The 24,741-nt window shown below is 36.6% G+C and overlaps 1 protein-coding gene across 1 annotated transcript in view; it reads left to right on the top strand.

Annotated features, from left to right (window-relative positions):
* The window catches only part of LOC101849279, a gene marked incomplete in the record, with an annotated part of 263,881 nt that overhangs the window by 66,829 nt on the left and 172,311 nt on the right, over positions 1-24,741 (top strand). Inside the window, 16 exon segments of the mRNA XM_013079452.2 lie at positions 1,435-1,554; positions 2,206-2,322; positions 3,269-3,385; positions 5,945-6,061; positions 6,973-7,089; positions 8,493-8,609; positions 9,668-9,784; positions 11,394-11,519; positions 12,680-12,805; positions 13,879-13,998; positions 15,066-15,182; positions 17,864-17,983; positions 20,969-21,085; positions 21,597-21,716; positions 22,791-22,907; positions 23,504-23,620. Of these exon segments, the coding sequence (XP_012934906.2) occupies positions 1,435-1,554; positions 2,206-2,322; positions 3,269-3,385; positions 5,945-6,061; positions 6,973-7,089; positions 8,493-8,609; positions 9,668-9,784; positions 11,394-11,519; positions 12,680-12,805; positions 13,879-13,998; positions 15,066-15,182; positions 17,864-17,983; positions 20,969-21,085; positions 21,597-21,716; positions 22,791-22,907; positions 23,504-23,620 (1,902 nt within the window).

Genomic DNA, 24,741 nt, shown 5'->3' with positions numbered 1-24,741 from the left:
GTTGACGTATCAGAGATGTGATCCTGACCTGACCATCAACGATCTATTTATAGAGGCACCATTGATGGTGAACCTGCTACTGAAAAATGACAATTTGCGGCTCAGCAGATGATAAAAGGCATTTAAAACCATATCTTTCCTCAAAGCTGATAGAATGAGCCATTCAAAAATGATAAGCGATTGAATAAATACAAACAAAGTGCAAAACGATTGGTACATTAGCACAGTGGAACAAGTGGTAACACATAGCGTGTAGTCGTCCAGCTGGACTGTGTCACTTTATCGATTGATATCTGGGCCAAGAGACACGCTACGAGGTCAACATAACTTGCAAAGTCATTGATCACTATTTATAACTTTGACCCTCAACTTACTACGTCATTTTCCATATAAGGAATACTGAAATTTTCCATTGAAAAGGGTCAGAGCCTATGTCCTTTATATAGGGCCTGCGCACTTCCTTGGTTGAAGTAGTTCAGCCCTATAATAATATATAGGGCCTGCACGCTTCCAGGGTTAATCAACTTTTTTGATAATGACCACACAGAATGCGGTTTTAAAAGTACTTAAAAGGTGTTGAGCCCCCCCAAAAAAAGAAAATTCGGAAAAAATTCCCCAATGCTCAGAAAAATGCAGATTTCTTTTAATTCATTGTTTTGATGAACGCCTGATTTCACCACGCTGCCTCACATTTCTTTTAGGCAGGATTTGTTTTAAAATTCTATTCTTTACCCCAGACTCAACAAAGAAGTTTCACTACTCACTATAAAGCTTAGCTTTGTCAGTGTTGGAGTAAAACTTCCCCATGGATTCAATGCTCTGCTTGTCTACATGTGCTTGGTTTTGTAGTGTTACTTTTTTTTCTGGCCATTTATTAAACTGTCTTAATACCGGAAAGAGCTGAGCATTGTAAAAATAGCAATCACTGTATAGATGTTTTAGGAATGTAATCTAAGAGAGAAGTGTACTAATCAATTGCGTACCTCTAGTGTTACATTTAACAAGCTCGTAAGGGCATAAAAAGTGTCAGTTAAAAAATACTGCAGAGATCCACAGCCAGTGTAACCGCTGTCAAAGTAGCCTCATTAAGATAAGTTGTGGTATCTGGAATGAGATAAGTTCTCCTTTAAGATGGTCCCACAAGGCCTCACACAGAATTGATCTTGATCTCACTTTGAAAGAAGTTGTACTGTAAGTTGAGGGTATTTTATTTTGCCAGCTTTCAATTGTCACAATAAGATTTATTGTCATGGGCCCTACCCTGAGATGGTTATCCCTACGTTTTATTTTTGTTGAATGTGCATTCTGTTACACATGCTATTATAGTTAATATAAGAGTCTATGTTTCTGCAAGCAAAATATTAAAAAACCAGACATTTTTTGTTCAATTTTGTCAATCACTGTATATCATGTTGATTATTTCTTACTGAGCAGATACAAATGAATGTGACGGAAACCCATGCGGACTGCGTGAAAAGTGCACCAACACTGATGGCTCTTACAGCTGTTCATGTCTAGATGGATATAGCAAAGACAACAATGATGTGTGTTCAGGTAAATCCCAGAGTTCAAATACTAATTAATTTTTTTTTTAACCTTTTCTCATAGTTTCTATACATTCATCTGACTCATCTTGAATCATGTTGGCATTGCCAAACAATTACTATTTTCTCAGTTCTCAGTTTTCCCACATAATGGAGAACTGATTTCCCCTAATGAAGCCACAAATGGAATATGCAACCATTTATTGTTGTCCTATTAAAACTCTGTAACCTATTCCATCTTGCATCATAGAGAGGTTTAAAGGTAAGAAAATGTCTGTGGTGTTGTTACATTTTTACTTTTAAGTTTCACACGATAATAAAAGACAACAATGATGTGTGTTCAGGTGAATCCCAGAGTTAATATATTAATTAGTTTTAGTGTTTTCTGTACTTTCTGTTCTTTCTGTTCTTCTGCTGATGTGAAAACAAAAAGTTAAAAAATCAACAAACTGCTGTGGGTGGTTGGCAGGTGCTGTGGTGTGGTTTGCTCCTTCTTTCCTATCAACTATCTATCACCCTTATGTCTCCTCCTTGTTTTTGGTATTTGTCACTCTCTTGTAACACCTTTTATTTTCGGCACTTATATGGTCTAAATGTGTTGCAAGTACTGTAAAACGCTTACTAAAATTAAATTAAATCGTTGTTTTTTTTGTCTGAACAGACATAAATGAGTGTGACACTAACCCATGCCAGGCGAATGAAAGGTGTATCAACGAACCTGGCACATACAAATGTCCTTGTATCACTGGTTTTGTCAACAATGGAACAGGATGTGAAGGTAAAGTATAAAAAAAGTAACAAGACTTTCTCCTCTTGTATGTTGCAAAAGTTCTTTCAATTTTAAAACTTTTGTTCAATTCTTTTTTTTTTTAATTTTGGATTTTATCAATAGAATTCCTTATTCTTAAGGCATGAAGCAAGGCTGAGTGCCTGTACCGAGTTAAACTTCCTCGTGCAATCATTATTTTCGCTCTTTTTTGTGTTTTTTCTGAAAGGCTTTTTTTATATGTTCATCTTTTGCAAAAGGAATTTTATTATTTAAAAAGCACTGAAACTGACTGCCAGATTTTATTCTTGTAAACATTTTCTTTTAATTTTTGTTGGGAATAATCTGTAGATTGAATTGTTATGTTAGTATAACAGCTTCAAATAAAAGCAATTCATGAAAATATTCCAAAGTCATTGGGGCTTTTCTCGCTGCCCAGATACCTTTGGTACTATTGATTGAAATACTAATCTACTGTTTTATTCTACAAGAATTAACTATCTGGACCAGTAAACTACTTTTACTCCTAAAATTAACCTCACTTTAAGCAAAAACAAATATATGAAAAGTTGGTTGAAAAGCATTTTATGTCCACAAACTTTAAACTGAAATATGATCGCTTGATGACTCCTAAAAGATACATCATATGGAACTTATTTTGTTTAATTAGAGTCTTGTTCTTATTTCTTACTTTTACTCCTAAAATTGACCACAGGTCAACCGTGGGTTGAAAGACATTTTATGTCTACAAGCTTTAAACTGTTTTATCACTTGACAACTCCTAAGTGATTCATAACATGGAACACATTTTGTTTTATTAGGGTCCTGTTATGCCGGTTCTTAAACTATAATTTGTCATCTTTCTTTTCAAACCGCACTTCAGAAGCGCAGAATTTAAAAATTTTGTTTTGGCCTCATCCCTGAACATAATAATGTTGACTATATTTCTTTCTGACAGACAAAAACGAATGTGATGGCAGCCCATGCTCAGTGAATGAAGTCTGCACAAACACACCCGGCTCTTTCAACTGTTCCTGTACTGGTGGATTTGCCCTCAATGATACTGTGTGTACAGGTAAGACTTTGAATTGCTGGTGAGATTCTGGCCTGTGAGAGATAATATAGAGGATAGGGAGAAAGAAAACATGATCAGGACGAGAACATGTATATTAAATCTCCTGAGCCTCTTTTAATCTGGATAAATTGATATATTCGGACATAGTTGGCAAAGAATGGACCATCATTATTCATATTCTCTAGAGATTTCTATTATGATCCTTTGCAACAGCAATAAGTATGTGTTACGGCAAAGATAGTACAAGACAAGATGGGTCACTTCTCTCTTTGAGCCAATTAAAAAAGTGTCAACAAAATTCGGTGGCGCCCTCTTCGCAAAAGCCCATCTTTAGCGAACAGAGTTATCCTACTTGAGTTTTAAAAAATCAAAGTGAAACTAGCAAGTTTTTGAATGAATTTCGGAAGAACGCTTTTTTTTAATGGTTACGCTGACAAAAAACCTCTTCCGGAGGAAAGGGTGATTGTTTTCTTCGTTTAATTTGACTTTAGAATGAAAGGCAAGAGGTCATTAAAATTTTAAAAACCTAAAACTCCGTACTGAACGAACCTGAACTGCTGATGAACAGCAGTCGATCTGCGCACGCAAGGAGGTGCTATTCCTATTCTTCTTCTGGAAAAACGAAAGAGAGCTTCAAAACAGACTGCAGCGCCATCTGAAGCAAAGAGCTTACTTCCTGCGGACACTTTTTTGGCTGAGTGGCCCATCTTGTTATTTACTATCATTGATTACGGCTAACCCACTTCTATCCTAGAAGGCAGGAAACAAAGTCAATATTGTCATCTGAATCAGTTTGTGAGGGTTAACAGATAAAGCCTTGTCTCGAATAAAGACATCAAGGAGTATCGTACAATATAGTTTCATTCTATTTTATCATTTCCTTCCTAGTTTTAAATGAAAAATAACGAAGTCTCTTTTCCTTTAATTTAGGTACATGTAGAATCAATGCTGAAGATATGAGTGACTAGGGAGGATGAGGTTGGGGACCAGCTAAGGTGGTATTAGGGAGCAGCCTGATCCAAACACTATCCCATACATAACCACAGTTGCAAAATCTAGCTGTAGGTCAGGGCTCTTTTAGTGCAGCAGTATACTGAAGTGGCCGCTTTATTGAATCTACACAACATGGAACACTCAAGTCATTTTAAAGAACAGACATAAACTGTTGTACAAATTGTACCCCTTTTTAAAAATGAAAACTATAAGCGAAATCTGAACAAAAATGATAAGTCCGTGAATACCCTTAACCAAACCAAGTGGAAGAAGAAATATTTAGTGAATATTGTTTCCCAGGTAGAAAGGAGGGGGGGGGGGTATGACACAGAGCTTTTAGTTTGCGTCCTCTCTAAGCACAAATTCACTAATTTGGCTTTTTGAAATCACAATTTGCACTGAAATTTGACGTACCGGTATTTTAGGTTTGTGAGTTTTTTCTTGCACTCATGACCGGTTTGTGTTATGATCAACCTGCTTTTAATAAAGCTATATTAATATTTTAAGTCTTGTATCCCCCTCCCGTTGATGGATCAAACTTTCTTCTCTTGGAAGGTCAATTCATTACTCAATCATCACTATGCCTTTATCCTGCCGACCATGAACAGTGACTTAGCCAGTTAGGCACACAGCAATATTTTTATTACAATACTCACGTCCTTGTAATGTGGTTGATGATATATGAATTCCGATGGAGAAGATTGTTTTCAAAGACCATAATGATTGGAAGGAATACCTATATTTTTGTCAGTAAATCACATTTCTTTTTCTGTTAACCCTTTGAATCCCATCCCCACCCTGATTCTGGTTTACTGTAGTCTCCAGCTTTTTATGAAAAAAATAACGATTCTACCTTTTTTTTAAAACTCAAACTTACTCAAAACAGACCCTTTGCTAAGAAAACCATGCTACAATGAAAGGATAGCATTTTAACAAACAAAGGTAACTCTCCTTGATTGCAGATAGCCATTATAAAAACCATAAATCAATTAATTATTGTCAATATTGGGACTGAAAGCCTGGCATCAGGAGGTGAATTTTTCATTTGTTATGTAGACTACAACTCTTTAAGAGGAGTGGGCTCTCTTGAAACAAGATTTTCATAAAAATGAGTTTTGAGAATACATATTTGTTGCTAAGTGTATTGGGCAAACTTTATATGATCATAGTAGCATGAAAGCAATTTGTTGGAAATAAAGATCAGGCGACCTTTCTGGTGACCTTGATACAATATGAACAAATCATTTTTCTTTCACATGTATGTCTCTGTTGATACGATTGATGTTATTGAAGAATGCTGGAAGTTGAAACAAATGGGTCATATTTCTTTTAAAAAGAGCTTGAGTTTTCATGAATTCGGGGATGTCAAGATTATTTTCAGGATGTAAAGGTTCACTTTGACGTGTGTCAAAACATGAATAAAATTTGCTGTCTTTATTCCGCTTTCTATTTTAATGATCTTTTAATGAAGGCTGCTACTTTTCTTACTACATCATAGTTTGTGCATTTATTTGTTATAGTCTTTTGATGGTATGGTAAAATCATGAAAACTTGCTTTCTGTACAGACATCAATGAATGTGACAGTGGCCCATGCCAGGTGAATGAAGTTTGTAGCAACGAACCTGGCAACTACAGTTGTACATGTAATACTGGTTTTGTCGACTCTGGAACGGGGTGTGAAGGTAAAGCACAGATGCAATGAGACTTGCTTCTCTTTCTGCTCTCTTTGACTTTTCTTTCAAGTTTTATTTTCTGTTGCATCTGGGGGGTTTTCCTTTGACTGAGTGTACAGTTTTCACCTGTGTTAACTGGTACCACCCAATGAATTAAGACATCTTTTTTACTTTAACAAGATGGATTTACTTGTATTTTAGTTGTTCATTGAAGGTTTTTGCAATAAAGTTTTGACTCTGAAAACATATTTTCTATCTTATACCAGTACTTTGTGAATATGGATGTTTTGTGCACCGGGTATATTGAATAAATTTACCACTTATGTGAATAAAGAAAATAGCTAAACTGCATAACATAACGACAATTGTCATCATAGTCTACTTGTAGAAGGTACCCCAGTGAATCATGCTAATTAAAATGTTACGTACTTAAAACATAGTTAGGCAAAAACATATGTCCTGTTATTGGTGACTTGTAGAGTTGTGAGCTCTTCTTAGAAGTCTTTGCTTACAGACATCTGGCATTATGTCTTACAATCCTTACTTTGCTTGCCAAAGGTATGGTTTTTTATTCCTGTCAGGGGTACTTAAGTTCTTTGATATTTCCCTTTTTCTGTTGGGATGCTTATAAGCACTGCCCAGGCTTGACATAGCAGACAAGGTTGAAGCGCCCACCCCAAAATGTTTTAATTTGTGTCAATATAGGTGTAAAGCATTTGGAACTGACTAGGGGCTTTTGATTTTTACGAAGACTCAACTATTAGTCATCCTGAAACTTAATAAATCTTACATTTTTCTCATTGTAAATGCTCCTAAATCGTGACTGAGTTCGTTATACATATTTTTCTGTCTTGTTTAACCTAATCTAATTTTGCAAATGGTGAACATCCCTCAACATAATGTTGACTCTTTCTGAGCAGACATTAACGAATGTGATGGAAATCCATGCGGCAGCTTCGAAGAGTGCAACAACACTGAGGGCTCCTACAATTGTTCATGTTTAAATGGATTTAACCGCACAGACTCTGGATGCACAGGTATTCCTTCCATCACGGCTTATGTCCTTTTACCTTTGGTAGTAGTTTAAGAGTCTTTTGTGAGCTCAACTGAGTCTTGAAGTAGACTCTGATGAGACAAAAACAAAGAGAAAGTCAACATTGTTCTCATCTCTTTATTTTTTTTTTCCTTCTATGAAAATTAATCTGTAGATACCTGTCAATAATTTAATTTCTGTGTATATCTACATGTGTTTTTATGGTCCATCGGTATGCCGGTGGCGCATTGCTCATATGCCTAGCCACCAGTACACTGGTGAACAAGACCCCATCCCAAACCCGGCCCGTCTGGGACAAAACATACAAGGAAAACAGTTTTTATTACATGCGACGTTATTGATTATTTTGAAGATCTTTCTGAATAAGATGCTGGTATTGACAAGGACTACCCTGATTGGGACATGAAAAATGGTCTGACGATTTCATGAATATTAGTAATATATCCCTCTGGAGCTCGGGTAGAGGGGCACTGTAGATTCAGGAGGTCAGGGCTCAAATGGTTAATCAAGTATCCCACGCTGCTCTGGTTGACTGGCAGGCACAATCAAAGCAGTTTGTCTCATATATGATCTAATGATTTATTGTTCTTATGGCAGCATGTAAAGCAATTAAAATCAGTTTTTAACATCACTCTCAATCAGTTGTCTGTTGTTTTTCTGCGTGTAAAGAAAAAGAAGAGGCAATGGTTTATACTAAATTTTAAATTAAAAAATGGGGATGAATGTCTGTCACTGTCTTGAATAATTTCATTTTGATTATTGGGAGGTTTTGCTGCTCGGATAACTTGGTTGATTTCATGCTGGACCACTTGATAGATGACCCTGGTCAAATCCACAGGTGTATCTCCTTGAACTTACAGGGTTGTTTGAGAAGTTGTCAGGACTCTCCACCCTCTTAGTTTAGTATTTTTGGACATGAATGCTGAATTTATAGGTCCTGCCTCTTATCTGATGTAACTGTGTTTACAGGTGGATTAAACCATGTTATATCATAGTGGCATTTAACCCATTCCTTAACAGCACTAGGGTGTTAGTTGAGAAGTAATCTTCAAGGAAATCTGAGCCAAGCTCTTTGCAGCCACTTTGGTAAGTGAGAAGAAACCAAATAAGTTTTTAAAAGTACATTGAAAAAGCTTTGCTGCATCCATCTCTATAAGAATCAATTATGATACTTGGGAGTGAGGGATTTTTGGAAATGTGACTTTCAATTAAGGATGGATGAGGTTTTTCAGACCGTGGGATTTTGTGATTCTTTTTTATGAGGTTGGACCATCTTGTTTTGAAGTGTTTCAAGGTGTACATACTAGGTTCTGCAGTCTACTCATGTCTGTTGTTTATGTGTTATGAGAAATTAATAATGAATACCCTTTTTATCTCTTTCTGCAGACATAAATGAGTGTCTTGATAACTCATGTGGCGTGAATCAAGTTTGTCAAAATGCAAACGGTGGCTTCTCTTGTCCATGTGCTACCGGTTTTGTCGAATCTGCAACAGGATGCATAGGTAAAGCACAAATCAATTGCTCTGTGAAAGACTCCATCATGTGCCACTTTTCGAAACAGCCTATGGAGTAGCCTTACACTAAGCAGTCGGAATGTACTGAGATCTGCTTCTCTTTGTATTCTGTAGAACTTTTCTTTCAGCTTTGATTTCTTTGTCCCTTCTGGTTTTTAATTTGGGTTTGGTCAGTATATTTCCCTCATCTCAGAGCATGCAAAAGCAGACTTTGTGTTGTTGAAGCTAGAGAGGGGAGCAGAGTAAGCCTGATTCCCTGTAAAGAATTATCTGTTGACATCCACCCCTTGGCGCTCATATGACCTTCTGCAGTTGCGATCGCTGTAAAACCTCTACTAAAAAGAGTATGCAAATAAATAAGTACACATATATTTGAGCTGTCTTCAAAAAGGTGAACATGGCTGAATTTTTATTTCTTTCCCCCCCCCCCCCCCCCCGTACCTGACAAACAAAGAAGTATAATTAGTATGAAATCAGACCTTTTCAAAGGAAAAATTAAGAAATACCGTCACTGGTTGATAGAAATTATTCCATTATTCCAAAGCCCTCATTTCACCAGGTAAAAATGTCAATGGTTTTTAGATTGCCATGCTTCATGTGTTAAACGTGTTACTTTATAGAAGTAGCATCTACTACAAGGCTGCGTATAGAATACCAAACTAAGGGTTTAGATTTAGTTAGTTTTATGGCACTTGCAACACTATAAGGTCATATAAGTACCAAAGATTTGGGGTGTTATAAGAGAATAACAAACAAAAAAGGAGACGAGATAAGGACAATAGATGTTGGATAGGAAAGAAGGAGTAAATCACACCAGAGCACCCGCCAACAACCTTCTTAGACTAGGATAAAGGTGGCCAGGGCCATGAAAATCAGCTTTATTGTGCTTTATTTGCAACTTGTGATGCATGCCTATATGATTAAAAGGTGTAAAAAGATATAATTCTGTTCTGCTCAATCTCAAAATGTTCAGAATGTTTGTGGTTCAGCTAGGTTGGGAATGTAATATTGACTGGGATTTTTTTTGGGTCTTTTTTTCTGAGCAGATAAAAACGAATGTGATTCGGAGCCATGCCCAGTAAATGAAGTTTGTGACAACACTGAAGGTTCTTTCAACTGTACTTGTCCAGCTGGATTTAATGTCATCAATTCTGTGTGTACAGGTAAAACTTCATCTTGGATACAATAATGAATAATGATGGGAATTTATACAATGCCTAATCCCTAGAAGGCTCTAAGCTTGATAGAGTGAAGAATTATGGCTCAATTTAACTGACAAATCAAAAGACAGAAAATGCTTATTGTGAGATTATTTAATAACATGTGCATACACACATGCCACGCACGCGCACACACACACACACACACACACACACACACACACACACACGCGCACACGCGCACGCGCACACACACACACACACACACACACACACAAACACACACACGCACACATACACACACACACACACACACACACACACACACACACATCATCTGACAGAGGATATGACTTGTTTCTATTTATCCTCATAAATAGCTTCTTTGTGTTTAGCTTAGTCCTTTGGGGAACAACTCGGTCAAAAAAATTATTGTTCTTTTTAGTTTCGTAGGATAAAAGATTTCACATATCGAATTTTCCCTCTAGTCTTAAGTCTCTATATTTATGTATAATGTGCATAAACAACTGGATTTCTCTTTTCTTCAAAGAGAAAGCATTTTGATAGTGTATTGTCGTAACTAAAAATAAATTAAAATGTTTAAGAACAATTTAACCCTATGTGTTATGTGACACCGGCGGATTGAAATGATACAATTTTTAGGAAAATCTTTAAATTTTGAAACCAAAAAGCATAATGTTAATTTGTTATTATATATCAAATTGATAATAATAGTTATAGGAGCCTGGTTCGATTTTTTGGTATCCCGTACTTCCAATATTCTGGAATTTCTGGGAGTTTCAAAGTAATGTCCTTTTTTTTGCACCGGTTTTAAATGCAAATAATCAATTTCACATGCAGATTTCTGAAATATAAAGTACATTTTCTCAAATATAACTAGCCAGGTACCTGTAACTACCAAATCTGCTCATACCTGGAAAGTTTCAGTACATTATCTTGATTAGTAGCTCAAATTTTAAGATTCTAGTGATGAATGGTCTTTAGAAAACAAAGTTTTGAGAAAATTACATTAAAAAATTTCATTTTCATCGTTTTTGCAGGGGGGGGGTGTGAGGTTGATTGAGAAACATTTTCACCCATTTAAACATGTTTTGGTGAAATATGGACAAAAGAAGAGGATTCAGCAATGATCAAAAGGCTTTAAAAGCTACTTTCCAGAAAATCGATAATTTCATTGAAAATTGATGAAAATCGTAGACCGCTAGACCCCTTTAGAAGATATATACTTTCTGCCTGTATTGGAAGCTGTGTGCTTCTCGCTCCCATGTATTACATCTTCACATGTAATCAAGAAGCTCGCTGGTTACTGCGCAAGAAAGTTGCCTCCAGTGCCTTTTTTTAAAATGGTAAAACATGTTGATGCATTTGATCAAATCAAAAAGAGCTCCTCAGTTTACACTTTTATGAGAAATTTCAGAAAATGGAAAATCAGACAGAATTTTGAATCAAACTGTATTACAGTAATTTCATACATAAAAACTTCTCAAGTACATTACCGGCAGCTAGAAGAATCCATGGTTGTCATGTGATAAGAGCAGTACTACGATGAAAAAGATCCTGCACGCGTCATAATCCTTTTTTTCTCCCATAGATATTGATGAGTGTGCTGAAGGCACAGACAACTGCACTTCAAGACAGGTATGCACCAACTTAGATGGCTCTTTCGAATGTCGCTGTCCACAAGGATCTCAGCCTGACTTCAACAACACTTGTCCAGGTAAGGTGTGGCCAGCATTCTGTCTACGGGTAGATTTCTTCTTTTTTTTCTCACACTTTTTGTTTTACTCCTTCATTAGATTTCAGGTACTGTTGGCTATAGGCTTTTTTTACCTTCTAGATCAGCTGTAGGGCAGAAGCTGAATGCTACGATATTGCAGTATACTCATGGTGATCTACTCAAAGGTTGTAGAAAATATTTGTATAAATCAATGTTGTCAAAACCAGTGATCTTTGAATGATTATGTATGGATTAATTAATTACAGCCTTTGCTGTAATGAGTGTCAAAAGAACCCATCGATCTTTATGATATTATTGTTTTGCCATGAGGTAAGGTGTTGAATTTCATTATGAATGTGAAGAAAAAGCATATGGAATACGTTCTTACTTTTTTAAACTATGATGAAAAGGAAATCGTTTTCAGTACATTCTCCTGTCTTCATTTCTGCATTTAATTTGTCACATGGCAAAATAAAATTTGTTGGAGTCAGTGATGGTTGGGGTGTATTAGCAAAACCAGTTTATGTGAATTGTAAGGTGTTCCTCTTCAATCGTTTGACTTGAAAAGGATTCATTTGGACCCGTCTCTGTCATGATATTCGATACTTGTACTCGAATATAGTGAAGATGTTCGATATGAAAATAAACACTTCCCTTCCCTATGAAATCAATATGGCTGAATGTTTACTATCGTCTTGTGGTCGTCTGACATAGATCAAATATCAAGAATACATAACATGGTGTCAGAAGTGGGATTTCATAGGAAAAGGGAGTGTTCATTTTCGTATCGAACATCTTCACTATATTCGAGTATAAGTATCGAATATCATGACAGCCTCCCACAGACCCTCAATGATGTTTGACACCCACGCAAACATTTTTCACCATGAACATGACATGACTCCCTAATCTTGCACTAACAGCACTTTATACAAATTTGGAAGAAAAGCAAAATTTGTCATTTATATAGGAGTAAAAGTAAAGTAAGTTGTCCTTATGGGGTTTTCACAAATATATCAAACGACTTATAAAATTACCCGACAATCCTCATTGAACGACAATAAAAGCTATTGAGGTCCTACATGAAAAGGCCAGTCCTTTTCTGAAACACATGAAGGGAATTGTTAATTTCACTGTTGTATATTTTCATTCTGTGGCAGACATCAATGAGTGTGCGACCAATCCATGTGATCAGAATCAAGTGTGCAACAACACTGACCCTGGATTCAGTTGTGACTGCCGGTCTGGCTATGAGCCAGGACAGGGTGCAGTGCTAGGATGTGTGGGTGAGCAGCTTCTTTTATTTGCAATGAGGATTTAATGAACATGTTGTGCTTGATATTCATATCAGGTTTGATTTGTTCCTGCGTAGATCAACCAAAGTCAACCGTTGCACAAACCGTCTTGAGTGCCTAGATTTCCCATTGTCGCCCAATAGCTTTGTGCCCCCTACCGCCTGTGGTCCAGATTTACCCCTGAATGAATAATGAATGAAATCTTGCTCAACTAATGTTATCAGTATGACGTTTGGTTTGGTGAGATCGTCTGATTTCTGCAGAAACTTTTGGTTTTGTGACCAGGTTACTGGAAAGAGAAATAGGATCATTTGAATTTGACACATGATTTCTTGAAATTTCTTTTTTCCCAGAGTCAAGCATGAATCTAGGTATTATTGATCTTGCTTGTTAAATTGATTTAAAAGGCTATCATGACAATGAAGGGGAGTATTAAATGAATTAGGGTCTAATGCCTGGTCAGAGTGAGAAATCTGACATGAGAATTTAGAGCGAGATTGAGTAATGGAGATAGACAGCGAGGATGAAGATAAAGCTAGAAGTAGTAGGTGGACTATCCATGACCAGGCCAGAAACATTGACTGCTATTTGACTGAAAATCAAAATCTTTAACCAATGTTTTGCCTTTTATTTTATATTCTTATCATGCTTGGTTGCTTTTTGTAATCAATTTTTTTAAAGTTAGTAATTTTGATCAGAGTTGTGCCTTTATTCTCAGGGCCTTTTTTGGGATTGAGTTTATGTTGCAATTTCTTTGCCTTGAGCAGAGATGCTTCCTTGCTGTGCGAGATGGCATTAGAAGTTAGGCTCAAGGATTTTCAACTTGTGTGGGGGAGGAGAAGACAGACAGACGGACGGACGTCAGACAGACTGACAAATATATGATGAATTGTTATTTGTTTTTTAAGTTTTTTTGTGGGTTTTTTTTTTTTTTTTGGGGGTTGGGGTTTGTTGTGTAACAGTTTTTAGACAAATCGTTGTGAAATGGAAGCTCTTTCTATTTTGAAAATACTTGTTTGCGTTATTCAGTTTCAGCCTTTATCCACTTTTTTCTCTCTTCTCAGATATCAACGAATGTGATACAAACCCATGTGGAGAAAACGAAGACTGCACAAACAAACCTGGCTCATTTGACTGTTCCTGTTCTGCTGGCTATGAGAATGGCACCAGTGGTGTCTGTGTTGGTAAGGAAATACATTGTAGTTCTTTAATGAAAATGTTTAAGCTGGGTAGTCTGTGAGAGGCACTGTTGAAAAAGTGTAGAAATGCACAAGGAGCAGTTGTTCCACATGTGTAGGCCTACTTTGGGCAGATTTTAAGCTAAATTTTCCTCTTAAACCTAGGATGATTTTTTTTCAATATTTTAGTATACACAGATGATATTATGTGAGGCATTGTGGTGAAATCAGGCACTCGTCAAAATAATGAAAGCAAAGAAATCGACATTTTTCTACCCGTTTGGTGATTTTTTTCGAACTTTTGTCTTTGGGCTCAACACCTTTTACGTCCATTTAAAACACCTTTTTGTGTAGAATACTGGAAAATGTTGATCAAACGCCTCAAAAATGCAAATTTCCAGTTTCCAAGGACTCTCAAGCTAAGGAAGTCACCAAACTTTGGTAACTATTTTCCCACTACCAATTCTACCTCTGAAACCAGGTGACCTGCATCTCCTTCAATCACACATATCTCGACTTCTATTCGAGATAAATGAGTGTTTTATTTTTTATCTAAAGATAAACACATGAAGGAGCTTTAGATGTTACCAATAAATCCAGAAGCCCAAAAATTGATGAGTGCCTGATTCCACCATGTAGTGATACATATGAGTAGCAGAGACAATATCATAGGCCTATATAGGTAACCAGCATGATTGGTTTACTGCAGATCTGCTGCTTGTTATACAATGAGGTACTGGCCAAATCGTGTCTGCAAATGGATCTTAAGCTCTTATTGTTGTCTCTGCAGCCATTAAAGTGATAGCCGCTTTATATCCTTTTATTATTTAGTGCTGACTGTCCATGAGATGACACCTAAACTATTATATGGACGAAGCAGCTTGTTATAATTTATACTTTGGTCTCTTTCATATCTTTTGGAATACGAAAATTTGAGCCATACAGTGATTTTGGGCAGTAATGATGTACAACTTTGTTTCTACTTTGACCTGCACAGTTGAAGCCTTGACACACAGGGAATTTTTATTATTTTCACTCTTCACAGAACACATGTATTTTTATTTTGTATACAGACCTAGATGAATGTGATGGAAATCCATGCAAGGTGAATGAAGAGTGCCTCAACAGTATTGGATCTTTCACCTGTCCATGTTCTCAAGGTTTTTCACGTGTGGGACAAGTGTGTTCAGGTAAAGAAATAAGTCTTGAGGCTTGCGTCTTCCTATGATAATGATGATGATAATAATAATAATAATAATAATAATAATAATAATAATAATAAAACTATTCCTTCATTGTTAATAATAGTACTAAAAATAATAATAATAATAATAATAATAATAATAATAGTAATGATTATGATAATAATAATAATAATAATAATAATAATAATAATAATAATAATAACAACAATAAAAAAATTCTTTTGGAGTTCGAAATAAGGGTTTTTCTTTTCAACAAGGGATTGAGTCATGGATATTTGCGGCTTTGACCAAAGCTTTTGTTTATTAGTACATGATTTTTCTGGACTAAAAGCTTTGGGGAGCTTGTCATTTAGAGGTCAAGCTTTAACTCTTGTCCTGCATCTGTGCCGAGATGCAAATCTTATCAGCAACCGATTACGTCGGACGTGCCAGGCAGGCCGCCGGGGTCACTCAATGTGTACTGTTGGTGTACAGCACGCGCGCTGGGAAACGTGTGTTTTCGCCATGAATACCGCGGGAGTGTGTTAACAGATGATGAAAATAACGCTCTATCTTTCATAGCTTTCTATTTATAAAGTGTTAAAAACACATGAATAACCCCCTCTCACAAGCTGATAAGACATTATGAGTAGTTACGCCTATTCGAATAACCTTTCTGGATGCTCTTGTTGTTATGAATGACCTGAGGTTCGAAAGGGGATAATACAGGTCAATTTCCTAATGTTTTATACTCAAATTGTTCTTTTTACCTGCACAATGGTATTCAAAACTATCAAACAAGCTTATTTTTTATCAGGTAGTATCATTTCATACAAAATCAAGCTCATTTGAAAGATTTTGTATAGAAAAATGGAAGTCTTGTTTCCTGACTATCCTTTCGAGCTCCTCATGGCTAAGTGGGTCAATTTCTTCTATAATTTCATTGGACCAACATCTAGAGTTACCAACTTGGCATGTTTTGAATGAGACGTGTGCCTCGATTACGAACCAATTCAGGCGGTTCTAGAAGAAGGCCACAAACGCACACAAACTCAAGCAGACTGACGCACACACACTTGACCTGCGTGAATGGGGATCCGACTGGGGACCCGAATGACTCGTAAGATGATGCGCGCTGCGCGTGCACTGAGCCAGGGGCTACACTGATTCAGGACCAGAAAGTAGGCGAGGTGCCGAAATAGACTTATCGCGCGTCATAAACCAGGCTCCCGCAAGACGAGGGTTAATCCTTCCATCTTCCTTTTGGTATATGTACACACTGACTTGTCTTATCTTCAACTCTGAATATGTCTTGCAGACCAAACTTGTTGAATGAACAGATTGGATCAAGGTTGAGTTGGGTAATAGCGCTGACCAGTGCACACTTTATCAAATGGCCTTAGTTTTTCTTCATCAAATTTGGTCCATAAGGGAAATCCTTTAAGGTTTATCCCATTTTGCTAATTCCATGAGTAAACAAAAGATCTGACACACTAGCCTTTTGTTTGGCTGTTTTTATCAAACATCAAAATGTGACGTAGAAAATCAAATATTTGTGAGGCAGTGTTGTAAAATCAGACGCTCGTCAAAATAATCAAAGTGAAGAAATTGGCATTTTTCCGTAGGTTTGTGAATTTTTATCAATTTTTTGTTTTTTGGCTTATCACCTTTCATGCCCGTTTAAGAACACTTTCTGTGTGAATTTTATGAAAAAAGGCACAAAAAATTTAAATTTTCAGTTTCCACAGACTCTCTAGCTAAGGAAATAAATAATCTTTGGTGGCCATTTTCTCTCTAATTTTGCCTTTGAAACCAGTTGACCCCACCACCTTCATTCGCAAATATCTCGACTTGTATTCAAGATAAACAGATATTTTTTCCATCCGAAGCAGAACAAATGAACAAGCTTTATGATAATACCAATAACTTTTCATGACCAAAAATTGACGAGCGCCTGATTCCACCGCTTCATGACACATTTATAATTTTTTAAAGGATTTGCTAGAATAGTGCTAAAATGATAGCTTTTGCCCCTCCATGAAGGAAAACCTGGTTGCTGTCAGATGTATCAAACCATACACACCAAATGATGATAATTTCTGCATTGTGCACATGGTATTAGATCCAAATACAATGATCTATTGGCACAGAGCAAAATACTAAATGCTAAAGTTATAGGAGAAATGCGGTAGAAAATATGATTTACTAAGCAAACAAGCATGGCATGTACTGAAGCTATGTCACCCAAAATTGTAATTGCACAAATTGTGTTCTTGCTTGGAATTTTAATGTTTACACAGAGGGAATTCTGTCTCTCTTTCAATGTTTTGCAAGCAGTATGCCAGGGTTACTTGTTAAATCTACATGGGTGATTGGCAGGTGCTCTGATGTTGTTTGCCCCTTCTTTCCGATTAAACATCTATTATTCATATCTCTCGTCCTTCCTATTTGTGTTTGTTATGCTCTCTAGTAAGATCTTTCATCTTGGGCACACATGTGATCTAATTGTGTAACCAGCGTCATAAGATTTTTATGAAAACATAATAAAAACATTTACAAATAGTGCTTTACTAAGTCATTATGCACGGAAAGCTTGCTCTCAGTCTATGAACCGGTCCCATGTGCAAACTGTACATTCTGAGTATTGTGATGGAAAATACAATGTAACTTTTTTCTGTCCAAAACAGACATAAATGAATGTGTGACAGGGAACCCATGCCAGGCGAACGAGGAGTGTACCAACAATGAGGGCTCTTTTGACTGTAGGTGTGATTCTGGCTTTGTCAGGAATGGAACAGTTTGTTCAGGTAAAACATTTATTTTGTACTGGATTTTTTTTCTCTTTCAACAGACTGAGGAGTCCATTGAGAGTTGCATTTGAAAAATGACATAAAGTAACAATATGTTCTTTCCTCATTCTTTCCTGACTTCTGGATCTCTACTTGAGTTGCATTATGATGAAATCAAAGAAATCAACATTTTTTCCACATGTTGGGCAATTTTTATCAATTTTGTTTTTTGTTTTTGGCTCAACACATTTTAAGTCCTTTTAAAACACATTGCTGTGTGGATTTTACAGGAAAATTTTTATCAAAGGCACGCAAAATGTAACTTTGCAGTTTCCAGTGACTCTACAGCTTTTGAAGTCATCAGACTTTGGCTTCTATTTTCTCGTTAATTTTACCTCTGACAATAGGCAACCCCCCCAGCTCCTTCAATTGCAAATGTGTCACGTCAAGGTGGAATCAGGCGCTCATCAATTTTTGGGCATGTGGAGTTATTGGTATCGTCTGAAAACTTCTTTTACCTGGCTTTCTAGGAAAAGAACACCCATCTATCTTGAATAGAAGTGAAAATATTTGCAATTGAAGGGGGTGGGGATAGCATGATTTTAGAGGTAAAATTAGCGAGAAAATGGTTGCCAAAGTTTGGTAACTTCTATAGCTTGAGAGTCCTTGAAAACTGAAAATTTACATATTTTTTGCCATCAACGCTTTTCCTACCACGAGCTGGCTCGCGGATGTGGCCTCGCTTGACCGAGAGTCGCAAAATATGGCTCGAGCGGCTCGCTATCTATTCCAATCCAGGAATGAAAATGTACGAAATTCTCGACAGATCCATGCTTTCGAAATAATAGAATTTCCTGTTAGCAGTTAGGAAAGAAAATATAGCATCGACAGATGATTTTTAAGTCATTTCAGCGCTTTTTTCTGTCCCCTTCGAAACATAGAAATGAAAAGAAAAGTGTTCCCCTGACTTCAGTATATGTCTCATATTTTCACTTCTATAATGAGTACACATACATACATAAATTTCAGCATTTCTTTGCATTACTTGAGGCAACATACCTAGGAAGTTTGAATGATGCTGTTGTTGTACTTTTTTTGTTATGAACTTTCAAAGCTGGAAAATTGTTGATTTCATACGACACCTTCAATATTGCATATTCACTTTTAGAAACCCGAAACTAATATAATTGGAATAAATGTTCAATATTGTACCACCATGTGATATATTTTTTTAAACCTTCAGTATGATGGGCCATAAGATATGATTTGTGTGTGTTTAGTTGGATGTTTTGACATTTTCTTTGGTGGGGTAAGGGCGTAAAAATAGGTCAGGGAAAAGCCCTAGGCCAGTGGTGGATTTTGTCCTGGTAGAAAAAGAGTTAATCAATGTTTTTCAGTAAAATTTACACAGAAATGTGTTTTCATAAGGACATAAAGGGTGTTAAGCCAAAAAAAAAATTCGAAAAAAAATTCCAAACTGACCAAAAAATGCTGATTTCTTGGATTTCATGATTTTGATGAGCGTCTAATGTTCAGAAATATCTCGAATCATGTGATAAATGTTTTTTGGGTTTTTAAAAATCAAAAGCAAGGTAAATGAACAGGCTTTTGAGATGATACCAAGAATTCCATGTGCCCAGATATTGACGAGCGCCTGATTTCACTATGTTGTGACTCAATTTTCTCTTTTAACAGACTGAGGAGTTCACTGAGGCTAGAATTTGAAGAATAACCTGAAGTAACAATATTTTTTATATTTTTGTATCCCTGTCTTGTGGATCTCTAATTGATATTCAGCCACAAGGAAGGCAGTGTATTATGTGATTTTCGGTACTCTTATTATATGTGAGTCAGTCACAAAGAGTTCTTTGCTCTGTTAGCCAACTGTGAGACTGCTTTTAAGATCTTTTGTTCTTAATCTATGATGATCTTTGCTGGGTTCTTAAGATCTGTGTATTTGTTGTTGGTTTCTGGTATTTATATGTTCTTAAGTAACATCATTATTTTTATGTTTTAGATTACTTCTTTCTGGTTGAATTATTACTTTTACGTGGTACTAGTAGTTACACTCATTTGACCTAGGTGCTTCGTTTTATGAGGTATAGTTACGTTCACTCGAGTAAAATGATTAATTCCATGGTGTGGTACTCCACTATGGTTTAAGAATTACTTTTATGCTGAAGTAACACTCTCTCTAAATATACTTATTATTAAAGTCTCCTCCTAACGTTTTGGCAATTTTTTTTGTGTTAGTAAATTGTGGTAGTTTTCTCAAACTCGATACTGATGGATCTTGTGGTGGTATAGCATATGTATCAGACAGAAACTCCCCAATGAAGCTCTGTTCTGTGGGCTCAAACGCAATATGTCATCTGGAAAAGGATATCTGCAGTTTAAGTCATCTTTCACTTGACTGGTTGTTGCAATAGCTTCCCAGTCACACGACTTTTAGTCCATACTCGCTTCACAGTCCCACAACTCTTAATCCATACTCAGGTCTCCAGTTTGGATGAAAAATTGGTTCTGGGAATGACTGATTAGATCTTTCGTTTTGAAGCAACAACTTTAACAAACATTTTTTTCTGATAACTTTTTCTTTCTTTATGGTGACCCAGTCTGTCTTCTGATGAAAACGTAGTATTTTCAAAAGCAACCCACTAATCATATTTAAGTACTCATTCGAAATGTTGCAGAGTGTGAAAAATGGTTGCCTTTTACACTTTTTTAAATTGTTTAGGTGATGTCAACTCTATCAGTGTTGAGTTTTTTTCCAACTACGTTTGTCCGGACAAGATAAAATTCATGAGAGATTTAAACATAGCCATGCTGCGTTTCCCCTTATTAAGAATAAGAAGCTGCACAAACGACAAAAACATCTTTTTAACCATCCTCAATACATCAGTAGGAAAATAGAAAAATGGGTAGTGAACCTGCTTGAGAGATCGCCATGTGTCTTCACTGCAGTGAAGTAGTAAAAATTTGATTAATACTCTTTCCTTACAGACATAAATGAATGTGAAGGAAACCCTTGTAGGGCAAATCAGGTGTGTTCCAACAACGATGGCTCTTTTACCTGTGCCTGTGACTCTGGATTTATCTTAAATGAATTAGACTGTATAGGTAAGACACACACTTGGTATTTTTTAAATCTGTGTGTGTGTGTGTGTCCCTCTCTTTCTCTGTCTCTCTCTCTTTGTCTGTCTCTCTCTCTCTCTCTCTCTCTCTCTCTCTCTCTCCATCCATTTTTACTAACAGGCATCTGTGGTGCAGGCAGCATTTAGTTATGTTCTTTGCTGTCACTTGCAGAAGACCAGAGTGTGATTCCTGAGTGGGGAGAAAATTTGTTTCAAAGATCTCAGTCTTTGTGCTGGGATACATCCCTTTCACTAGTGGTTGGCCCTGAAATGCAGGGTTGGAAGCTGGCCTGCAAAATGGTCTATGTAAAAACATCTATACTTGAAAAAAACCAAAACAAAACATTTCTACTTTTGCTCAGGTAGCTGAGCTGAGTCTCAACCCACCCCCTGAACCCGCAATCTCATGCTTACGAGTCTGGTAGACCACTGAGGCCCAAGAGAACTTGTTTTTTGAGCAATCTGTGAGATGACCAGCTTTTCAAATCTTTTCTCAGATGTGAACGAATGTCAACAAAACCCATGCGATGCCAACGAAGTTTGTGACAACAATGAGGGTTCATACACGTGTACCTGTGTTATTGGCTACCAACCTGATGCAAATGATGAATGCATAGGTAAGTGCTCTTTGAAACTGTTCCATAGAAATGCATTAGAAACTGATGCATAGGCTTTGTCACTGGGAAGATGAAGTTCTGTTTTGAAATTACCAGAAGAAAACTTTAAGCCTTGAATCCACAATATCGTGTGTACTTTTTTCCTCAGTTTTCATTTCAATAGGGGGGGGGGGGTGTCATTTTCCCTTTTGAACATGAGAACATTGTCTAAAGATTTTTATATTAATTTTTAATGAATGTGTGGCTGATTAGTTGGCTGCTTGATATTCAATGACATACTACTAAAGGTTTTTAAAAAAAATTTTCCTTGGCCTTCTTCACTAAGTGTTCTTCACTTACAGCAAACACACACATGCACACACACACACACTCACACACACACACACACACACACACACACACACACGCACGCACATGCACACTCAATAACAGCTGTTTCCTTTGATTTCATTATTTTGACGAACGCCTGATTTCACCATGATGCCTCACATTTTAGTATCGCTACTATGCAATTTTGACCTCTGGTTGGAACTTGTGATGATTACACTGGCTCGTGTGTTTGTCACACAATACATTGTGTTTTGTATTGGGAAAATGGAACATTTTAGCGACTGTTATTTTAAAATATTGTGGGTTTCAGAGTGTTTTGCATTTCTTTTTAACATTATCCAAAACTCATTATACAGCCTACAACTATGCAGGCCTAATATTCAGAAGAGGGTTAATCCTTTGTGGTGTTTATGAAGCCAGAATAACTTTATAAAGTCATCTATGTCATGATTTAAAATAATTCTGAAGAACAGTCATGTCACTTTCTTTACCGTATACTTCCATTAAAACTGAATTTTAATGCCAACTCCGTGAGTGGTTGGTGGATGCTCTGGTGTGGTTTGCTCCTTTCTTCTTATAAAAAATTATTCATCTGCATCTCTCCTCCTTCTTTTTTTGTATATGCTACTCTCTTGTTACACTTCTAATTTTCCTCCCTTGTATGACCTTATTGTGTTGCAAGTGCCCTGAAACTGTTACTTAAACTAAAAAAAAATTAATACCAACTATTTTTTCTATACACAGACACAGATGAATGTCAAAGAAATCCTTGCGCGGCAAACGAGGAATGTAGCAACACTGTGGGCTCTTTCAACTGTCCCTGTAAAACAGGATTTATCAAAAATGGAACAGAATGTATAGGTACAATCTTTTTTGTCTTTGAATTTTGTGTTTTTCTTCCTTTTTAGGTTGCCGTTGTCACCATCAAAAGCAATCAAAGCTTCATTCAACATTTTTTACAGCTAAGTTTGGTGACTTTGAGCTTTACGTTAATCAACATAGGTAGTGTAATGGTTTTGCTCTTTGTCTTTCTGGCAAAAAGCTTCAGCTTGATTTGTGTATAGGAAAACTCCATATCAAGTCTTTTTTTAATGACGTCTTTGTCAAAATGTAGCCCTCATAGAGTGTGCTTGTCATATAGGCCGACGGTGGACATGTAGTGCATCTGAAAAAAGACACAGAAGACCATTTAATGAAGTCATGTATTTCCCTACTAAGCCCCAATGAAATTTGGGCGACAATTTGCTTCAGATCTCTTTTTATTAAATATATTAAAATCATCTTTCACACCTGGCATCATGGCTATTACCCCATGTTAGCCTAATAAAGAATGGAGACACCGCAAGTGCAGAATAGGTCAACTTATTTCCAAATAGAGACCTCAAATATATCTTGTCTGAAAATAACATGTGTATTATCTCTTTCTACATTGACCTTTTGTCTTTATGTGTACTCAGATGTGGATGAGTGTCAGCAAAATCTTTGTGGACCCAATACGATTTGTTCCAATACCCCTGGATCGTATGAATGCTCCTGTTTGAAAGGTTATCAGGAGGAACAGGGTGTTTGTGTAGGTGAGTGCAAACTACATGCTATCATGTAATGCTAGCAAAAGAAAGGTATGTGTTCATATGTTTGTATATCACAAGTTTATGACTATCATAATTTCAGGTGTAAGAGTTACTGAGTTTTAACTCATTCGCTACATATTATTTTCGGCCTGTGAACAAATTTTTTTGGGGAAGGAGAAATGAGATGATGAATAGTGCGCAGTTCAAAGGTCTTTGGGGCCACAAATTCAAATGAATATTAACATATTATGCACCGAAATCTTCAGTATGATATGTAGAATACATCTGTAATATTTATTTGTGTATTTTTCAACTTTGGTTCCTGTAAGAGGCGATTATGCAACAACATTTTTTTTCAATGCGGATTAAATTTGAAAATTAAAAATTAATCATCTTCGGTGAAACTCAAAAAATATGTTTGCACCTAGTCGAATGATACATCAAAATAGCCATAAACGGCTCGGCGTAGCGAATGAGTTAACAAATACAGTTTGAAATCAAATTGATGGTTGGGCGTAAGATTCTGACAAATGCCAAATTTCAAAATGTTGTTTGTCAGAGTCTTCCATCTAGCCATTGAAATGGGATATGTTTTTGTTTTCTTTAAAAAGTTTTTTTAAAAGTTTATGTGTATTGATATGAACTCATTAATTTTGCTTATCTGTTATTGTGAGTCTGTTAATATACATCCAACATCAAACACACAGGTCTTAGTATTCAGGGTTAGTCCAACTCATACGTGCAATGCAGTAGTAACTTTTCTTTGCTAATGTCTTACATGAAACCACACAATATGCAGCCTTTAGGCTGTTTTCTGCCTGATGAGGGTTTCCATTCAGCCTAATGCCCTTCTACTTATTTAATTATAACATCCAGTCTAATGGGCCAGTCCGTGGAAATTGTCTCTGGGATGCCATGAGTGGCAAAGATGGACTTGAGTTTATTGATAATGATTACGCTGTTGAGCTGTTCGAGTAAGCGTAGCTCTACCCAACGAGAGTAATAGTCGACCACGACGACGTAGGTCTGACCATTCAGGTCAAACAGATCCATGGCCAATCGAGACCAAGGTCGGTCTGGAAACGAGGAAGGGAGCAGAGGTTCATTCTGGACAGGTCGAAGTT

The sequence above is a fragment of the Aplysia californica genome, unplaced genomic scaffold (assembly GCF_000002075.1).
Source record: "Aplysia californica isolate F4 #8 unplaced genomic scaffold, AplCal3.0 scaffold00052, whole genome shotgun sequence".
NCBI classification, from domain to species: domain Eukaryota; kingdom Metazoa; phylum Mollusca; class Gastropoda; order Aplysiida; family Aplysiidae; genus Aplysia; species Aplysia californica.
This window is presented reverse-complemented; position numbering and strand designations above follow the sequence as displayed.